Source organism: Phoxinus phoxinus (genome assembly GCF_949152265.1).
Source record: "Phoxinus phoxinus genome assembly, chromosome: 6".
NCBI lineage: Eukaryota > Metazoa > Chordata > Actinopteri > Cypriniformes > Leuciscidae > Phoxinus > Phoxinus phoxinus.
In genome coordinates this window covers 13,766,322-13,787,618 of record NC_136881.1, presented here as the reverse complement: position 1 = coordinate 13,787,618, position 21,297 = coordinate 13,766,322, and the positions used below count along the sequence as shown (strand labels likewise).

Below are 21,297 nucleotides of genomic sequence, written 5' to 3'. Positions count from 1 at the left end.
CTGCGGAGGCGGTGTTTGATACCCTTTGACGTCATAGATCCCCACTTTGAAAAACCTGTCGTTCGCTGTGCCTGGTGTCAATAAAAGCTTTTATTGGACTAACAAGGAAGTTCAGTTCTGAAACTTACAGGATATTTTTATAGTATGATGACCTCTTATATGTCAAAAGCTCAAGGAAAATATGATTTCTCAGTTCATCACCCCTTTAAATGTGACGGAGAAAAAAAAAAAAAAAAATTCAAGTTTTATGTTCCTACACTTTGATAAAAAGTGTGAATGTAACCCCAAGTTGAGTGATATTGAATTGACAACACTTTGAGCAAAAAAGAGCAGGTAATACGATAAAATGGATTTTTCAAGTTTGTCATTCCCACATGTGCAAGTCAGTATTTATATTTAGATGTATAAAAAATGCTACAACTCGTACACCAAGCCACAGTCTCTGATCTCGTCCAGATCAGAGTAAAAAGAAGGGCTTGAAAAGTGGCAGGATAAAAGCATCCTCCGCTCCTCGTTTCTTTATCTCCGCATCTTCCTCGGAAGAAAAGAGGTGGCAGTGGAGTCTACCTGGTAGCCCGGAGAGGGGAAAAGACCGTTTCTTTTCCTTCTGTGCCTCTTGCGCCCTCTCGTGCGAGTTCTGTTTTTCCTGATTCACTCGCTGTCGGTCTCCAGCTCTGTGTCGGACCACTCCACGGGCTGCAGGAGGCCGCTCTGTTGGGCGTACTCGATCACTGCTTTGTAGCAGAAGTAGTACTGGTCCCAGGTTTGGATGCTGAAGGCACGTTGCGTCCGCATGCGACGCACCGTCTGCTTAATGTCCACTGTCCCGATGTCCTCCAGACGGGAGAGACAAATGTCTAAAGTACAAAACGTGCCTGAGGGAGAAGAATAAAGCAAGCTTGTAAGACACGCTACAGTGCAGTTAAGAAATGAGATGAAAAAGAAAGTAGACTCACCTGTTCTGCCGATGCCTGCACTGCAGTGCACCACCACTGGGGGGCCACCTGGGGGGCCCGTCCAATCAGGATACAGTGTTCGTAATGAGGACTCTTGTCTCCGTTTCACGTGTGCCTGGAAATCCAACATGGCTGACGCTGACTTTGGAACACCAAAATCTGGCCAGCTCATGTAGAGATACTGAGACACTTCCCTACATTCCCCTGTCTGAAAGAGAAGCTTGTACGGTCATTTACATTATTATAAACATTAACATGCATATAAAAGGCCTCAACGTATCCCTTGTAACTACACAATAAGTGTGTGATCTAAGGGTGTGTTCACTCTTGGCAGGTTTGGTTCAATTGAAACGAACTCTGGCGCCATTTCTCTGTTAGTGCAGTTAATTTAAATAAGTGTGAACGCTGCCAACCGAACCTTGGTGTGGTTTGACTGAAATATGAACGCAAGGACATCTAAACAAATCCAAAATAGTATGCGAGGTCACAAGATGCGATCCTAAAAAGGGCAGAATGCTCAAGCAAACCTTCTCGTTCCCTTCTCGTCATATGAGCTACATTGCCCATTACGGTTCGACACAAGCATCGGACACACTGTCTCCTTACGACAGATCTTCATTTATGTGCGCAATGATTCCTGCTGCTGTTTTCACTCCTTTAGGCCCCCGCTCACACCAAACGCGTTTTTCAGGTTCAAAACACAAGGCGCACAGCACTGGCCCATCACACAGAAAGAGCAGTGCGCTCCGGGGTTTTTATGTTGCTAGGCAACCCCCGAAACAGCTGTCCTGCCAGTCAAGTAAACGTTGTTTTATTAACTTTATTTACTTTTCTGTTAGACAAGACAGAGCAGGTTACTTTTGTATTAAACAGTCTCAATTCTTTTCAATTCTTTCAATTTTACTGAATTCAAACATTAAATGTGGTTTTGTCGCCCTTTCATTTGACAATTCGCTGTAGCGCCTCAGTTGAAGTGGCACGTGATCATCTCTTCCTCTTTACTACTAGTTACAGCACAAAATAAACATGAATGAACATCCGAAAGCATGTTGAAAGTCACAATACAACAAACTGAAATGCATCATGTCTCGTGTAATCGCTCAATCAGTGTTTCAACCAGGGACAGACATGACGTCAATAAAACAGCTTGAGAACAATGTCTCGTAACATTACATTTACCTCAGGAAAGCCATTCATAGACCATAAACAATTACCAAGAAAAATGTACTCTAGAGAGGATTTTTTATTTTTTTAAACACACTATTACCGTATATACCCGAATATAAGAAGGTTTTTGTCCTTAAAATAGGCTGAAAAATGGGGGGTCGTCTTATATTCGCGATATAGACAAAATCACAGGGGGAAAGGGAGAAAGAACAACAGAATTAATATTAAATAGTGACTGAAACGCGACCCATTACGTCAAAACCAGCTTTCCCATCCAAAAATGTTAATCTGCACAAAAAACCTGATAATCAAGCCGTCGTCTGATGAAATCAAATACACATAAGATAAAAACAATACCTGTGCTGTGATTTCGGCTATACTTGCATGTAAAATTAGAGAAGCAACATAATATCTGTGTTTAACTGAATTAAAACGCTGCTCCTCTCTGCCGCGCGAGACGCAGAGCGAGCGAGTGAGCGAGAGAGAGAGAGAGAGAGAGGTGCGCGCACGTGCTGGAAGAGAGAGAGTGAATTATCAATGCAATTTTCAAATAAAATTATTTTCTGTTGAAAACCAGATTTTTTCCACAAAAATCTCTTTTTGTCCCAAAAATAAGTCTGGAAAATGGGGGGGTCGTCTTATATTCAGGGTCGTCTTATATTCGGGTATATACGGTACATTTTCATATTTGTACTCTTACATTATTATATATTTTATAATAACATTCATATTATTATACTATATTAATATAAAGTTATTATTATAAAAACGGCATTATATACACATCAGTTCGATGGAGATTCATCGAATCACAAGCTTATGAACAGAAATTGAATTGTGAAATTTGTCAATGCCCAGCCCTAATAAAAACAGTAAAAAGAATATATAGGCAACAAAAGATAAAAACAGAGACCGAGGGACTGACCTGAGTGTTGAAGAGCTCCAAGTGTGATAGCTTAAAGTCCTGAAACATCTCAATATGGACATTTCTCACCAAAAAGTACCCATAATCCTCAGTGCGGCCAGCCTCTAATGGCCAGTACTGTCCGCATTTCACTCGGCCTCGCTCTACAACTCTGAGATGGACAAAAGATAAGATTGTCAAGAATTATACTGGTCTTCTATACCAGACATTAATACTTATATAATAATAGGATGAAGACAAAAAATAAATAAATGGAATAAAAGGACAAACATTCTATGATCTTTTTTCCATTTTAATATTTTAAAAAGGTAATTTGAGTTTTGAGCAGCCATTACTTCAATTTTCAGTCACATGATCCTTCAGTAATCATTCTAATATGGTGATTGGTGCTCTTATTACTAACAATGTTGACAACAACTGTGCTGCTTAATATTTTTGTAAAAATCATGATACTTTCAGGATTCTATGATGAATATTAAGTTCAAAAGAACAGCATTTATTTGAAATAGAAATCTTTTGTAAAAATGTTTAAGTCTTTACTGTCACTTTTGTTTAATTTCAAGCATCCTAGCTGAAAAAAAGCAAAAATCTTACTGACGCCAAACTTTTGACCGGTATTGTATTTGTTAGTTGCAGCCCTTTATTATTGTGTCCAAAATCCTGTTAAAGCATCATTGAAAAAAAATCTTATAAAATCTATAACTTTTTATAGAAGGAAACTAACCTTGTAGTCATAACAATGATTAAAACCATTTGCTCCCACACCATTCGCCAAAAGTCTCCAAACGTTTTTGGCAAAGGCCCTGAAATAAGCCAAAATTTGACATTTGCACATTGTGTACTTCACAAAAAAAATTTTAGTTGTGAAAAACAAAAAGGCTCACCCTGAGTAGCGATGTAAGCATTACTCCTCTTGTAACCATCCATGAAACTAGCGTTGATGTAGTCAGACGTCTATATAAAATAAAATAATAATCAAATGTAATGTGTTATTATCGGTAGCTAAAACTAGATTAGCTAAAAAAATCAGTAATTGATATAAAGCAGACAATACATAAACATTAGGGATGCACCAAAATTTTGGCCACCAAAAATGTATGTTTTTTGGCCGAAAGAGAAAAAAGACCGAAAATATATGCCCCAGCAATAATATAATATGCCCCTTTGACTAAATAAACATGCAATATCGTTGACGAAAAAAGACGAGACTAAATGTACCGGTAGTTCAAAAAATTCAAACCAAATTGTCACACTGTTTTTGTCAGGGAAAAAATAAAAGAGGACAAAAATCTAAATCTGCGATCAAACCTTCTCAATGATGAACTGCAATAAATCCAAACATGGATCTAGACTATAAGCCTATTGATTGTGGTTGTTGAATAACTGCACTTATGCAGCTCTATATGACACTAAGTGGTTTTTGCAGTTGTTTTAATAGTGGGCACACTGCATCTGCTAGACTACAAGGTAGTGGAGGGGTCTAACATTAAAGGCATGTTGTACTCCTTTAATTTAGAGTGTGTGCTGCACACTACTGAGAATATTGAGCTGAAACTTGACTTTACAAAATAAATTGCGAATCAAATCGCAATCCTAATATCGGTCAGAAAAATTGCATTAGATATTATCCCCAAATCGCACAGCCCTACAGAGCATGTAAGTCGAAGCATTTTGGTGTGTTACTTTAAATAAAGGTATGGAAATTTTTATTTTATTGGCTTTTTTAAAAAATCTGATTAAATATAATTATTGAATATAATTAAAGTCTAATATTAATTTAATTATACAAAATAGATTAATTTAAAATAAGAAATTAAGAATTATTTTAAAGTCCTTCTCGGTTTCGGTTTTCGGCCAAGTGCATCCAGAATTTTCGGTTTCAGCCCAGAATTATCATTTCGGTGCATCCCTAACATTACACACATACATTTACTAACATTAAAGGTAAAAAAAGAAGCTAATATTAAATACTTTAAAAAAAAAACTATAATATGACTGCAATGAACAATGACAACCATTAAGATCATCATAAGGGGAAATGGGCATTACTCTGACCTCGTCGTCCTCATCATTGAGCGGACAGAGCCGAACGCGTGATTGGTCAAGGCAAAGGACGTCACTGTAGCGATTCTTTATCTGGTTAGAGGCTTTCCTGTCAGAATAAATATCATATTTATACAAGCAAACACTTCTTGGTCTGTAAATGTATCGTCAAATACATTTACAGACAAAGAAGTTTATAATATGTCAAATACCCAAATGCAAATGTCACTTACTTAGAGTAGTCAAAGGTTCCAGCAGGAGGTTCCTTGCGGATCTCCTCGTACTCCTGATAAATGCCCTTCTTCTTTTTGCGTTTCACGTGCTGCACCAGATCCTGCAGGCTCATTCCGCCCGGCTCAGCCACGTGCACCGACAACGCAGCCGCTTCCGTCGTCGTTCCCGGAAACCAGCTCATATCTGGAGTGGGGCTGTGATGGAGGGGTGGCGGCCTTGATTTTAGTGGGAGGGGTGGAACGCCGTCTCCATCCCCTTCCTCTTCCAGAAACTCCATTTCCTGTTGGCTGTCCTCAGCACCGTTGCCATCCTGCCTACTGTCGTCTAAACATGCTCCTTCCACACCCATAGTCCCTCCTCCTCCCGGTAATATAGCACCGGCTGTGTGTTTGTGATGTAGGGGCGTGTCTGGGGGCGTGTCTGACTGAGGGGGCGGCTGACGGCCACGGCCATTGACGGCATTGGCGTTGGACCCCGAAATGCCACCTGGCAGCACAGAGCCATTCCAATGCGCGTGCCCTGCTGCCCTGTGGTTCTGCAGGTTGGCATTGCCGTCATCTAGTAAGGTGCAGTTCGAGTTCAGTCCGTCCCCCAGGAGGGTGGCCCCTGAAGTATTGGCAGTTAAGGGGTCAGCTGAGGTGTTCTCCCCATGCTCCATGGAGTAGGAGCGGAGCAGGCTGCCCAAGCAGTCCGCAGTGACGTAGGAAGAGTTATTGGGGCTGGAGTTGACACAGGACTGGATCCAGGCAATGTGACTATACTGTGACGAGCCACCCAAATGTTCCGGAAGGGAGCTGACCGGGATGTGATTAACCAGTTCGTGGGCTCTTACAGTGCACACCTGCAGAGGTAGAGGGAAAAAAGAAAACATGAATATAAATAAGCAATCACATTCAAATTATTGAAACCTTCCAAGAGTTTCAAAGAGTTTAATGTTCGTATATTCAGTCAGTCATACAGAGCTCTAGACATACCCTCTCTCTCAGTTTCTCTCTCACAAACAGACGGAGTACCGCAAACGGTGCTCGGAACCACAGCGGAGACGACACAATGAAGACGCATTTCAGACGAGCAGGGAAAGCCCCCTAAATCACAAAAAAGACAGACAGTAAGCACAATACACAAAGGACTGTGGTATTTCCATTCACAGACCCACCCATCTAAAAAAAAAAAATCAGGAACATACACAATGGTTCAAAAGTTTGAGGTCAGTAAGACTTTTAAATGTTTTTAAAATAAGTCTCTTATGCTCATGAGGGCTGCATTTATTTGATGAAATATACAGCAAAAAATAAAGAAAAATAACTACAATTTAAAATAACTTTTCTGGTTAATTTATTCCTGTGATGGCAAAGCTGAATTTGTATCAGCCATTAAGGCCCATTCACACAACGATGATAGTTATCATACTTGGTGTGAACAGCCTTTCATTTACTAATCTCACATGACCCTTCAGATATCACTTTAATATGCTGATTTGCTGCTCAGGAAATATCTGTGTTGAAAACAGATGTGTTGCTTAATATTTTGTGGAACTGATTAAAAAATATATATTTTTATACATGTTTTTATTTTTAAAAAGTTGATGAATTTTAAACAAATACAATGTAAGGGTCTTTACTGTCACTTTTGATTAATTTAATGTGTCCTTGCTGAATAAAGTAAAAAAAAAAACTAAAAAAAAAAACATACTGACTGGTGGATTGTCTTTGAAAACACTATAGGTCTTAAAGTGTGTAGGAATATAGCGTATGCCTACAAACTCATGTGCTTGCTAAACCATCTGCATTAATAAGCGGTTCACCCCCTTTTTGCTGCAGCTTCCACTATTCTCGGAAGGCATTATGTTAGGGACCTGCTCCCATTCAGAGACTACAGCATCAGCGAGGCCAGGCAGTGAACATGAGTGATGGGTTCTGGATTGCAGTCTGCGTTCCAATTCATCCCAAAGGTGTTCAGTGAAGTTCAGATCCAGGTTTTGTGCAGGCCAGTCAAGTTCTTTCACACAAAACTCATTGAATAATCTATTAATGGATCTTGCCATGTGCACAGGGGCATTGTAATGCTTGAACAAAAAAGGCTTGCCTTTCTACTAAAACGTTTGTCTATGGAGGTCTACTAAAATGTTTGTTGTCTCCTGTTGCACTCTCAGAATAATCCTTCTAAGGTCTCTCTGAATAGCAGGACTCAACGACTTGAACAATAACATTTTATCAAGAAATTTCTCAAGATCTGGTCATTATTTCCTCCATAGCCACTTTTTTCAACCAGAGGAACCAAACAAACCACTGTTTCCAAGTAGAAGATTCAAAATGCAAGAACTAAAACACTGGAAATCTAGTTAAATGAGCACAAGTAGCACTAAAAATGCTTAACCTAATAATTTTCATTTACAGTACTATTTAAATCAGGGTCAGTATGTTTTTGTTTGATTCTGAAAGGAATCTAAATCAGCATATTTTCATATTTCAGCAAATCAGCATATTTTTTCATCTGAAGGATCATGTGCCACGGAAGACTGGCGTTGCGATGCTGAAAATTCAGCTTTGCCATCAAAGGAATATTAGGTTGAACATATTAAAATATATTAAAGATGAAATCAATACAATCAATATAGTTGTACAAAATATTTCAAAATATTACTGTTTGCTGTATTTTTGTTCAAATAATGGCAGCCTTGGTGAGTACAAGAGACTTCTTTCAAAAACTAGAGATCCCAAAACTTTTGAATGTTACATATGAACAAAAGTAACAGCAATATTATCAACCTTTTGTTCACTAAAATATTCAGTAGCTTTTGCAACTTAACTCAGACACGATTACAAACCCTTGCCAGTTGCAAGAAAACCAACGCTTTTCAAGGAAGTAAATAAAATCATAGCGATATGTAAAATGCTGTTATATGATATATTGTAAAAATGCAATATATCACCAGCCCTTCTTGCATGTTATTGAATATTAATACAGCTCCAGTTCTCCAATAATTTCAAGTATAACAGTTAGGGCTGTCGAGGTGAAGGAATTTCCCTTGTGGTGATACTGAGTGGCTCAATATCGCAATATTAGCCCATCTAAATTTGTCAGCAGGTACCAAGATGAAGGAGATTCAAAAACAAAACAGGCTTTATTAATAATCCAAACACTCTGAATGAACATGCAGGACAATAATGCAAAACACACACAATGCATAAACGAGAACTGACCAAGAACAACTGAAACACAGGGCTATATAAACGGGTAGAACAAAGGAAAGTAAACTAGACATACTGTCTCTGTACAAATCACATACTGTCTAGTATGTCTAATACATAACTATAGAAACATACAAAGACATAATCAGTAACCAATGAAACCAAAACTAAACAGAGCGGGGAAACAGGAACTAAAGGAAACAGAATGTCAAAATAAGGGTCCACATAACAGAATAGAAACCTCACAAATAGCTTGTTGGGCTATTGGATGAGAGGATTTCTAACCAAGACTGCTGATATTTCACCAGGATCAGCACTGCAAGTCTCTGCGTTTTCTAGACAGGCTGTCAGTCAGTGCAGGTTACATTGTTATGCCATTAGGTGGCGGCCAGGGACGATCTTTGAGTGAATCATTAAACTGTTCATTAAACTAATACGTTCAAAAACGCTGATTCATTCATTAATGAAGCGAGATGTTGAAAATTTTAACTTTGAGGACCACTTTACAAGGCTCAACCGACCAGCAATGTGTCACCGGGGTGACGCTTCACTTCATAGAGACCAATGGCATTGCTTCAATGCATAGACCAGCGCTGATGCCATTCATGGGAAATATCCTTAAACGTTGACAGGATGCTACGAAAAAGATTTTGCTTTTCTGTTAGACATGGCAAACTTTTTTTTCTTTCACAAATATATGCCTTGACCTAAGTAAGACAGACGCAGGTAATCGCACGTGCTCAGTCGATCTCTCACTCTCACTCTGTTTAAACTTGTTTAGTAAATCTACGGATCCTCTGTACAAATCACAATTGTACACGGCGTCTTAAGTAGAAAAGAGCCAGTTGGCCGGAAAAAATACATTCTTCAATCTTGTTATCATTAACTTATTTAACATTCAGTGCACATGTATGAAGTGTAAACAAGAATGGCATAGCCTTATATAAATAAATAAAAAGCGTGAACAACGTGGTTGCGGCGGTTTCTTGTATTACAGTAATGCAGTTATCACGGTTGCCCTAATAACAGTAAATACAGATGACAGATGAAAAGCTTAATAGATCTCAAAAAAGCAAATCCAAACCCCACCGAGTTCTACTGATGAACACACTGTGAAAGAGACAGATGGTCTTGACAGCATAACAACACTTACTTTAAGCAGATTCAAAATCTTGACGCAAAGCTCATAGTCAAAGTTGGCATATGTAGAGTGAGTCATATCATAGATGAAAATGAGCCCATCTCTCTGTGTCTGAACACTAAGGGGGAGAGAAAGATGTTTTAGATGAAGATGCAGAGCAGTTAACCACATTCAATTTGATCAGATTTATGGATGTGGTCTATTTACCTCTCAATGGCCTTGTCCAGCTGATATATAATGGCTTGAAGAACAGCCTTATGGGTAGTGAGGTCTGGCCGATGGAGACGTGCTGTAAAAAGTGCCAAAGCTGCACCTTTCGCGTCACGGCCGGGCTATACACAAAGAAGCCAAATTAATGCATATACAACTTATATACACAACATACTTGCAATTAAAGCATACACAACATACTTGTAACTAGCGCTGCACGATAAATCATATTGCATTCGCAAACTTAAGCCTATGCGATTATATGACGCAAAATGCTGTGATCTTATGAAATAAATGCATGTGTGGACATGACAACCCATTCTCTCTGAGAGCCGTTTCCCCATTTTCTACACCGCTAATGAAAAGAAGACCAGTCAGTTTCAGTTTAGGCAGTGGCACGTGTGGCTCGTATGGTCACGTCGTGACTTTCTCTGGTGTGCAGCGTGGAGAACAGGTGAAGATGATGGTGAGCATGCGGACACTGAACTGGTGGCCAGAAAAAAATTCTACCTCTGTTATATGGCGATATTTTGGCTATAATATAACCAACACTGAGCAGAGAGAGCAGGGCTGCCAACTCTCACTCATTCAGCGTGAGACTCACGCAATTCACACGCTCACAACACATCCATTTTCTCACGCTGAGAAAAATCAAAGCAAAGAGGACACTGACACCAACAGACTAGACAGAGCAGGTTACTTATGATATGAAACAAATTCTCAGCTCTCAGATTCTGTCAATTTTATTAATTCAAACAATGGCGTTGTGGCACTTGTAAATGTGACGTGACAGTCAGAATGTGGTCATGAACTGAACATTTCTTACTCTTTACTAGTTAAAGGTTGTGTAGGTAAGAATTGTCTAAAGAACTTTTTTTCAAATTGGCTTAAACTGTCTTTATATACCAATACATAATTAAAATGTAAGTACTTTGAAAAAGAGAGTATAAAAATTGAGTGACTATAGTGTATTTAATCTTCAAAAAACACAGCTCATTAATTCCATTCGGGACGAAACACGTGATTGGCTTGCGCGACTGTCACTCTACGTCGCCATGACTACCGCCGCTATTATTGGCTCTTCCCACATGCGCGCAGTCGCACACCCGTTTTTAGGTAGGAGTGAATGGAATTAATGAGCTGCATTTATTGAAGATTAAATACACTAGAGTCACTCAGTTTTTTATACTCTCTATTTCAGAGTACTTGCATTTTAATTATGTATTGGTATATAAAGACAGTTTAAACAAATTTGAATAAAAGTTTTTTTAGACAATTCTGACCTACCCTACCTTTAATGGTAAATAAACACGAATGAACAATAGGGGTGTTGAAAGATACAGTAGGCCTACAACTTACCAAAATGTTATGCCTCATACATAATATCGATCAATCAGTGTTTTTCAACTGCGAAAAGAGGTCAATAAAACAGCTGGAGAACATGTGTCACATAACGTTACATATACCTCAGGAAAGACAATAAGTTGGCTAGACAAATTATAGAGAGGACCGAGTATTTTGCTAAATAATAATAATAATAATAATAATTCATTACATTTAATATATGTGCACTATATTAAATATGTATTATATTTTTCCTTACATCATTAAAATATTGTACCGTTATTATAGCCTAGTAAAAACCACATTTAATTTGAGTTGTTATTTTATTTTTTAACCTTTAATAAATAATACCAGCTGACAGGGCTCTCTGTTATGTTTACAGCATTAGGTGAGTTTTTTTTTCTTGAGAAAAATTAACTTGCATCTACTGTAGCTAATATTTTTCCCAATGAATCGATATTGAATCAAGATTGGAATCAAATCACAAGATTTGATTTGAATTGAAATAAAAGTTGTGTCAAGCTATAATAAAAACAGTAGCCTACCCGTCAACCATGTAAACATTGTAACATGTTGTCACTAAACTTAACACATTTCTGTTTAGTTACCCAATGTTTTGACAATCACAATACACATCCTGCTTAAATGTCCCTGTTTATCTGGAGAGAATGTTCAAAATCTTATTTTCATGAGCATACTTGTTCTTATTTATTGTTCTATTTATTTTATACTATTGTACTACTGAGACAATAACAAGTTTGGACTGCAAAGATGTCATTATTTCATTTTGTAATAAATGTTATTTTAATTTGCAAACAGTACATTTTAGTTGTTGTTGCTAGTTTGAGTTGAGAAATACACATTTCAGCATTATCACTAATCTGTGTGTGCATTTTCCTTGAGAACCAAGCAAGTTGACTCATGAAACCATTTGTTTATTATATCGCAATATGACATTTTCCCCAAATCGTGCAGCCCTACTTGTAACTAATACATACCGGTACACACATTACCAGCAAGTGCATGTAAAACCAGTCAATGTAGCCAACCACAAGTTGGATTAAAACTGATTATTCCATCCATATATCATTGGAACAGTTCTCGTGCATGCTCAGTGCTCTGAAAACTGTTTAAGATGTGATGAATACATCAGACCTGCCTACACAAACACTTGAGCAAACTCTGTATACAGCATGATCCTGAATGAAAAATGGCTGAAACAAACAGTAACGACCAGACTAAACAAAGATCATGGAACTGCTCAGTGTGTGATGGTGTGATATCAGAGATTAAATTTCCTTTCGCGTCACTTTAGCAATGATGGTGGCCTTTATTTTCTGCTTTATTTACAGGAACAGTAAATATAAATGATTGCGACTTGCGCAGTTTTTCATTCGCATAATCTGAAAGTGTTTAAAAAGTATTGTGTCCAAATTCTTCTTGTATTTGCAGTTGGCCAAAGTTAGGGTTTCTTACCGAGCGTATTTCGTTCTTCTGTCTTTCAATGTGCAGATACACCACCGTTTAAAAGTCTCTTCACCAAGCATTTCATTGATCAAAAACACTGTGAAATATTATTACACTTTAAAATAAACTGTTTGCCATTTTAATGTGTTTTAAAATGCATCCTTATTTTCACCAGCCATTACTACAGTCTTCAGTGTCACATGATCCTTCAGAAATCATTCTAATATGCTAATGTCCACAATATGTCCAAAATCTGAAATAGTTTTTAACATCCGACTACGACCACAAAAACAACAATGACTTGAGTCTACAAATCATGCCATCTCCAATCTGCACAACCAAAATGTTCTTTCATCCGAGAAGCAACAGCAACCAGTGTCCAAAAAGCTGATCTGTTCATTAGTAATGTTCACGCATTATGTCCATCTCAAATCACACTCACCAGAACTGTGAATTTTCCACTGAGTAACTCGCTCCTTAAAGGCTCCTCGTTTGGGTTAATATTGTAGATGCCTTCCTTTATTCTGGTGTTCTGCAGACACACACATGAGTTAGAATATAAATGGACTCACACAGTATATTGGATGTTATCATATGAGCAACCACACACACATTTTATGTTAGGTTACTGTACCTTGTAAGCTTGGAAGAGGTCAATGGCTCTGGATACATCAAACTTTCTTGCCATGAGGAACTTAACCGCTGTCATCTGACTGACAAGATCTGCATTCTGAGACTGTTCCAGACATCTCAGCTCAGCCAGAAACTTCTCCACCGCCTGGCGCACACACAAACACAAATTTCATCTAAAAAAAACATGTTAATGACAGTTACACATCATCTATTTTTGTTCTCTTTTTTATTTTTGTACATTTATTATAATAAACCTATATAGTATAATATTCCTATATAGTGTTAATTTTGTCTGGCCGCTGTTACTAATGATAAAAATATATAAATCTTGTTGATAAATCAGTTGATATTTGGCATTCTGAGATTATCGTAATGGCCAATAACCGTGCTGCTCGGCCAAGTTTGTCTGATTAGCATGACACCATCTGGCTGCCTACAGCATCCTTTTCATTGCTGCCATTCAAAAGTCACTGTTTATTCTGGCAAAATACATGAAGATGAATAGCAGATGCTTTTCTCCAGGTATTATTACAGAAATATTAACTCTCCCATGTCAAACCAACAAACTCAAAATCTACCAACAGCCTTGTCAATGAACAATGCATCCATTTTTGGATAGTTTTAGTACATTTTGACAATCTTATGTAATAATTTCAGTGTACATTCAAACAATTAGGGTCAGTAAAAAACGTTTTCAAAGAAATGAATAGCCTACTTATACTCAGCATGGATGGACACAATAGATATTTAAAATAAATGTTATTCTTTGGAACTTTCTATCAATCAGCATATCCTTCCTGAATATAAATAATCTTTGTTTCCACAACGTTTTCAACATTGCTATAATAAATGTTTCTTGAGCACCAAATCAGCATATATCTGAAAATTCAGCTTTGCCATCACATGAATAGATTACATTTAAACAGAAAGTTATTTTACATTGTAATAATATTTTAGATTATTGTTTTTCTTACTGTATGTTTGATCAAATAAATTAAGCCTTAGTGAGCATGAGAGCATAAAAAAACTAAATTCTTACTCCCCACAAACTTTATAATAAAGGTAGTTAAGGCTATATACCGTATTTACTAGGCTAAAATAACATTACTGTACATCCCACCCTCTAGTTATCCATATTACCAGAAAAATGCCACTAGTTAATGCACTTATAACGTTCAGTCTATCTACCTCACATTACCTGATTTTCCAAAAATGAACCAGTTTTGCCAATGCAAAAAGAAAAAAAAACCATTTACTTCTGCAGTGCCCAAAGATGATACTACTCAATCAAATGCATGTGCAGAAGCTGGAGGATGATCTGACATCTGTAAAGAGAGACGGATCGTGTTGACAGACGTTATGCTACACTCATATTACGGTACACCGTTTCCTCAACGAGTCAGAACAAATGGCACCTCCAGCACTATATGCGAGTGTTCACGTTAACGTTAAGTTACCTGTCTTACATTTTCCCGCACTGGAGCACATCACACAGCCGGTTCACTGTTATTTACCGACAGCGACATGGGCATTAATTTATCCACACACATGACAGCGATGCAGAACTGTGTTATAACAGCTTTTATGTAATGCTGGAATAAGACTAAACAGACTAACGTAGATAACGCGAGTCACATTTACGTTGTAAGTTATGCCAACCTAATGTTACTTGCTGCTAGACAGACAGTTGGAGTTCAGTCCAACACATGCAAGGGTCGTTTTATAATACCAGTTTTCCAAAAATCTAAAATCATAACTGTCAATACATATTTAATAAAGCGCTCAATATTATGTTAAGCGTCGCTAACACGGCTAGCATTAACCTCAGCTAACGTTACCTAAAAAATAGCCACAGGGCCGCGATTCGCGTTAATAAATAAACCACAACCTGTATTATCTGACATATCACCATAGTGCATGCTAAAACTGAGCTTGTGGTGGCTCAGCTTGAAACGCTACGGAATCGACGAAGGACTAGTGAAAATATTTAGGTATCTTACCACCTCCTCTTGAGTTGTCAGGGCTTCCGCCATCTTGAAGCCTGAGCAGCAACGTCTACGGGCGCGCCCTCTCTGCTGACGGGAACGCGCCGCTGGTGCCTGTCAAGCGCATGTATGTAGACGCGCATGCCCAGTAATGTGTGAAACCATGCTTGAAAGTTAGCACACAAGATATTTATAAAAATGAATTAAGTAGGCACGAGGAGAATAGATTGGGAGCAGTTTATTTTTCAAGAGAGTAGTTCTAAATCGGTGGCAATCTATTTGTATAACAGTTATCAGCTAGTCTAATTTAAGTTTCTTAACTCATGTGCCTAACCCATTAGCAAGTTGGCCGGTTAGCTCAGTTGGTTAGAGCGTGGTGCTAATAACGCCAAGGTCGCGGGTTCGATCCCCGTACTGGCCAGAAGATATTTTATTGTTTAGATGTTTATGATTTCAGCATTTCACGTGTGAGAGATCTTAAAATCTTAAATTGAGACATTTATAATTCGGTTCATCAACATGACTGGAAGCATTATTCGGTTCATCAACATGACTGGAAGCATTATTTATTTTCATTTCACTTTAATAACTCAGAAACAAAAGAATTCCATATTTTTACATTTTATTTTGTAATACAAAAAAAATTATAATAATCAACTAGTGTCCAGTGGTATGGGAGTCTGATTATCATCTCTTTCCTCTGCAGTACTGAAGTTCATTTTCGATTCTTCTTGGATTTCCTTAAAAAAAAGATTATTTTTGGTTATATCACACTGCATGAGGGTATGCATTCATTATGTGGTTATGTTGTTCTTTTATGAGTGAGGTAACTAAGATAACAGATGTATTGACTTTACTCACTTGGCTTCTTCATTAAGAATGACAACTTCATCCTCTTCACTGTCTGAGATAACCATCACTTCATCTGCACGCACACACACACACACACACACACGTATTTTTGGGCAGACAATTTTTCTTCTCAGATTTTAGAACAAACATATATAGTGTTTATTACTCTACAGCACAAAAACACACACAGGTTTTTCACACAATGTACCTGTTTTCCTGTCCTCTGTCTGAGGTTCATCCTCTTCATCCTCATCGAGTCCCCATGAGTTTACAATACCCTCACCTACGTGTGCAGTTCCCGCAGCAACAAGAACAGGAGAGGGAACACTGGCTCTGGGGTTAAGGAGTAATATTAGGGTAAAACATGGCACAGCAATACAATATTCCTTTAACATTTCATGCTTCACTAATGAGACGTCAAACCATCACTCTGCTTTTTCTGCATTCCTAAACAAGATATTAAAACATTCTCAATCAACATGAGTTCTAAAACTGGCTATTCCCCATGTCCCCATGCTGTATGCATTCAGATACGCTTCTGTGGAAGTTTCTGTTCTGTTCACAATGTCATTGGCTGTCTCTTTGACATCTGTCATCTCCACCGGGGCTTCGTCTCTCTTAAGAGTTGTGATTCGCTCTTTGGGCATGGACTCAGCAAAGCCAAACTTTCCACCCTCCTTTCTAAAAAAAATAATAATAAAAAAAAACAAGAGGAAAACCAATAAACGGTAAATCAATTTAATATAATAATATACATTTTAATTATTCAATTTATATTTGCTGTAATATGACACAAAGAGTGATAAAAGGTCTTGTATGAATTGGAAGATCAAATTCTAACATCTAAAAAAAAAAATCATCCTAACCTACACGCATACCTAATTTTTTTGTCATTCTCTAAGGCTTTGTTGATGAGCTGTGTAATTTCAGAAACTTTCACACTTGCTATTTTGCTGCATCTCAAAACCTGTGGGAAAACAAAATGTTTATGGTTCTACAGTACAGATTAATAGTAAAAAAAACAGTTTAGAAAGTTCAGTATGTGATAAATCAATGACAGCAACTAAAAATTAGTCAAATTAGACTAAATAAATTATAACTAACACACACATACACTTACCTGGTCTTTCAGTAGCATGATCCCACCACTGGACTGAATGGAGCAGATCTCCTGATGTTTGTTCATGGCTATCACCAACAATCCATCCTTCACTCGCTCTTCTCGTTCACAAGGGTCCACGAGCAAATACGAGCTTACGAAGGAATAAGTAAACAAAGATTGTAAAAAAAATATCTCTTATGTCAAATGAAAACAGCAATTACTGTAAAAGAATAGAAGAGAAAGGCAAGTTTGAAATGCAACTCAATACATAGTAGTATTTGCAATAGGTAACTTGCAGTGAATTCTATGGAAGCTTGTTTCCACCCTTGAATAATAAAAAAAGGTCATTGCGATTTTTATCTCACAATTCTGACCTTTTCTTTTCCTCAGAATTGCATGATATAGTGTCTCAATTGCATGTTCTTAAGTCATTATTTTTTCCGCATAATTGGACTTTTTAACTCGCAAGCTTAGTTCTCAAAGTTCTGTCTCGCAATTCACACCATTGCAAGTTATAAAGTCAAAATTGTGAGATATAAACTCAGAGAATTTTTTATTATATATTTTTCCTCAGAATTGGACATTATGGCTCACAATTACGAGTTTATATCTTACAATTCTGAGAAAGCAGTCAGAAATGCAAGATATAAACTCGCACTTGAGAGCAAAAAGAACTCAGAATTGCTGAGTTTATATCATGCAGATGTAAACAATTGTGTTTTTTTTGTGTGTGTTTTTTCTTTCTTTCTATTGCATAGCTGAAACAAGCTTCCATAAAATCCCTAATTTCCAGCAAAATCATCAGTAATGAGATTGTTGTAAGAGATTGTGTGCATGTGATGTTTCTTACCCCTGCAGGAAGAAAGCAAAGCTGACACATATGGGCATGTGATAAATACTCAGAGGAATCGGATCTCTCTCCTCTGGACTGAACTGCTCAAAACACCACAAAAAAAAAAATGGAATACACCACCAATACAAAGATATCACCTGCCAAATGAATCCATTCTGGGGTTTCAGGACTCACCACAGTAACATCTCGTCCCTGAATAGCGACGTCTGGCCGCCTAAAGTGTGAGAGTGCAGATATGGCAGCAATGCTTGCTGCATCCATCAAGTTTCCATCATGATTTAACACATGGACATCAACCCGTATCTGCCAAACCTGTCGATAACAGAGGTACGGTGAGTGAAGGGACATTTCATTTGCTCTGGTTTTTACTATGAGAATAAGAAATGATGCTACCATTTAAAAGTTTGGAGTCTGTAAGTTTTTTTCCCCTCATGTCTCACCAAGTCTGCAGTTATTTGATCAAATACAGTAAAAACTGTGAAATATTATTAAAATAACTTTTTATTTTTTATTTAATATGAATTTTCATCAGCCATTACTTCAGTCTTCAGTGTCATATGAATCTTCAGAAATCATTCTAATGTGTTGATTTGGTGCTCAAGAAACATTTTATTATTAAAAATATTAATGTTATAATCAATGTTGTAAACAGCTGTGCTGCTTAATATGTGTGTGGAAACCATGATACATATTTCAGGATTTTTCGATCAATACAAAGTTCAAAATTACAATATTTAATAGATTTTTTTTTGTAACAATGTCTTTACTGTCACTTTAATTTAATGCATCCTTGCCGAATAAAAGCATTAATTTCATTAAAAAAATGTTTACCTGACTCCAAACTTTTGAATGATATTGTATGTTATCATATGACAGGTATGTATATCACCTTTTCTCCTGAAACTACACATAGAGACTCCGTATCTATGCATTTAGAATTCCGTAGACACCTCTCAAGCTGTCTGTTTAACAACACCAACAATTCTGACTGCCTATAAAACACAAACACACAGGGATTAGGAGGAAAGAAAACACAAGAGAATAATTTACATGATTGTGTGTGACAGTGTGAACCTGTTGGGCTCAAAGGCTGGCGATGCCATGGGAGACAATTCCAAATTAAAAAACACGATGCCTTCTGTGGGACGTGAATCTTTCGGAGGGACTAACTCAGAAGTGACCTGACACAACACCCTGAAAGGAAAAACACGTGTTCAAAATGGGATTTTCGAGGAAGTACCCAAACAAAGTAGACAAAGCCTGGTTTCACAGACAGGGTTTAGATTTAAGCCAGGATTTGGCCTCAGTTCAATTAGGACATTTAAGTAGCTTATATAAACATGCCTTAAAAAACATTACTAGTGTGCATAAAAGACAAAACAATGGCACTGGCATATTTTAAGATATATCAGCGCAAGTGGCTTTCCACTCAATGATGCATTTTAGTCTAGAGTAGGCTTAAGTCTTGTCTGTAAAACCGGGAGTAAATATTCCTAGATAGTAAACAAGAGGTTGTTATGACTTCAGAATCGGTGGTTTGTATTTAAGCAACTGTAACTGATGATAACGTTACCTTGTTTTCCCAAGTTCCACGATGCAACAGCCATAATCGGTTCCAAAAGTGATTTTAATATTCCGGTAATCGTATGTCTGTCTCCCATCTAAGCGCTAAAGAAAACAGAAAACCAATCAGTTGAGATGTGAAATGAAGAATGACAATAATCACAACCTTTCATTACTAATGACGTCAAAAAAATATTCACAATGTGCAACTTACTTTTTTCTCTTCTATAGCTTTAAGAAGAAAACGCTTCTCGCAGTTTGACAGCGGAGTATCCCTCATTTTGACAGCTTGAATATATCACATAAACAATTCGATCCACCACTGCATCCTCTCACATGCTTCTCAGTGTAGAACCTGCGCGATGTTATGACGTAAGTATAGCATTGGCGCATGGTACTTGCGTAGGCACCAGATGAGCTTGGTGAACGACGGCTCAGTTTTAGAATTGATCAAACATAAAACACAGTCGTTTCGTTTGTTTGACATTTCCTGTTCCAACAAATAAAAATGTATTATATATAATTATATAATTCACCGTTGAAAATGATAAGGATATGGAGTTGTAGCCATAGAAGAATAGTATTGTCTTACTAGTAGAATACATTTTGTAGGCTAATAGGGTGAATTCAGGTTGAAAAGGACACTTTCCCCCACTCAATGGCAAAAAGTGTCCCAATCAACCTGAATTCACCCTATTACCCCGATAAATATAGTTTAAGAAAATCCAAGGAATTCATTCAGTTGCCGAAGCATGCCAGAATATGAAAATAATTGTTTGTTATAAAATTTGTTGTAAATGTATAATTTGTTGTTTAATTGCATATTTGCATATAGCTATGGCTACTTGTGGATTTTTAACAGAAGAAAAAAAAGGTCCAGATCAGCGCCAGGTCAACACAAGCACAGTTCAGTTTCAGTCCAATTTTGTCAAATTGTTGACTAGGCCTATATTCGAATATCTTGGTGATTTTGTGCGTGAGAAACTCATAATCTTATTCTGAAATGTTGTATGTAATTTCATTTGAATCTATTAGGCCTATCTTTGTTTAAATTAATTATCTATCCAGTTGTGAAACTGATTATTGCAGTGGCCATAAATATTTTACGTGTTTTAACCATGGTTTTAACTGATAGATTAATCTTTTTTTTGTAAGAAACGTCATGGGCGCTAGCGAGAGGCATAGCTGCATGCACAATGTATGTGAAAAAAAAAATTATTTAAGAATTTAAGCGTTTATTAAAAATTAGACTGATTTATTAACCAGCCCCCCTTTCAGTGCAGCAATTTGGATCTTTTGATGGGTCATAATCTCGTGCAATCTGTAACAAAATAATGTGATTTATCATTTGATATAATTAGAAAGCTTTTGTTAAGCCCAAATGTGCCTGTGGCAAATTCACACGTACGCAGATGTCCCTTTTAAAAACGCAGTTAATGGTACCAGCCGAACACGACTAATCATGGCAGCGTTGATATTGTTCAGCTGGTGCTCTTGTGTAGGACTGTTCCTCTCATAACGTTATGATGGATGGACTGCACACTCGCCAATCTTTTGAGCAGCTCAACGTGATACCCGCTTGTGCAGCACAAAGAAAGACGCGTGGATATTTGCATCAAACCCCACTCTAT

At 37.4% G+C, this 21,297-nt stretch overlaps 2 protein-coding genes across 4 annotated transcripts; both read right to left on the bottom strand.

Moving 5' to 3' along the window:
- Positions 1-195: 195 nt before the first annotated feature.
- ptpn9b (protein tyrosine phosphatase non-receptor type 9b) lies at positions 196-15,402 on the bottom strand. 3 transcript variants are annotated; one of them, XM_079615214.1, is made up of 14 exons: positions 15,312-15,402; positions 14,568-14,636; positions 13,313-13,456; positions 13,121-13,210; positions 9,865-9,989; positions 9,670-9,775; positions 6,300-6,410; positions 5,325-6,166; positions 5,104-5,200; positions 3,933-4,002; positions 3,773-3,851; positions 3,049-3,199; positions 957-1,164; positions 357-875 (listed from the first exon to the last, which is right to left on the bottom strand). In XM_079615214.1, exons 3-14 carry the CDS (start codon positions 13,385-13,387, stop codon positions 652-654), a joined length of 2,178 nt encoding a protein of 725 aa, XP_079471340.1. In that variant the 5' UTR covers positions 13,388-13,456; positions 14,568-14,636; positions 15,312-15,402; the 3' UTR covers positions 357-651. The 3 variants fall into 3 exon arrangements, with proteins under 3 accessions (XP_079471339.1, XP_079471340.1, XP_079471338.1); XM_079615212.1 differs by having other exon boundaries at positions 364-875; positions 14,510-14,636; XM_079615213.1 differs by lacking the exon at positions 14,568-14,636 and having other exon boundaries at positions 196-875; positions 15,312-15,396.
- A 272-nt stretch (positions 15,403-15,674) lies between these two features.
- On the bottom strand, positions 15,675-20,153 carry exosc9 (exosome component 9). Its single transcript, XM_079616484.1, has 12 exons — positions 19,881-20,153; positions 19,677-19,771; positions 19,178-19,297; positions 18,993-19,095; positions 18,278-18,415; positions 18,101-18,183; positions 17,269-17,401; positions 17,027-17,115; positions 16,683-16,829; positions 16,357-16,475; positions 16,158-16,221; positions 15,675-16,036 (listed from the first exon to the last, which is right to left on the bottom strand). The coding sequence occupies exons 1-12, from the start codon at positions 19,944-19,946 to the stop codon at positions 16,012-16,014; spliced, it is 1,182 nt and encodes a 393-aa protein (XP_079472610.1). The 5' UTR covers positions 19,947-20,153; the 3' UTR covers positions 15,675-16,011.
- Positions 20,154-21,297: the final 1,144 nt, after the last annotated feature.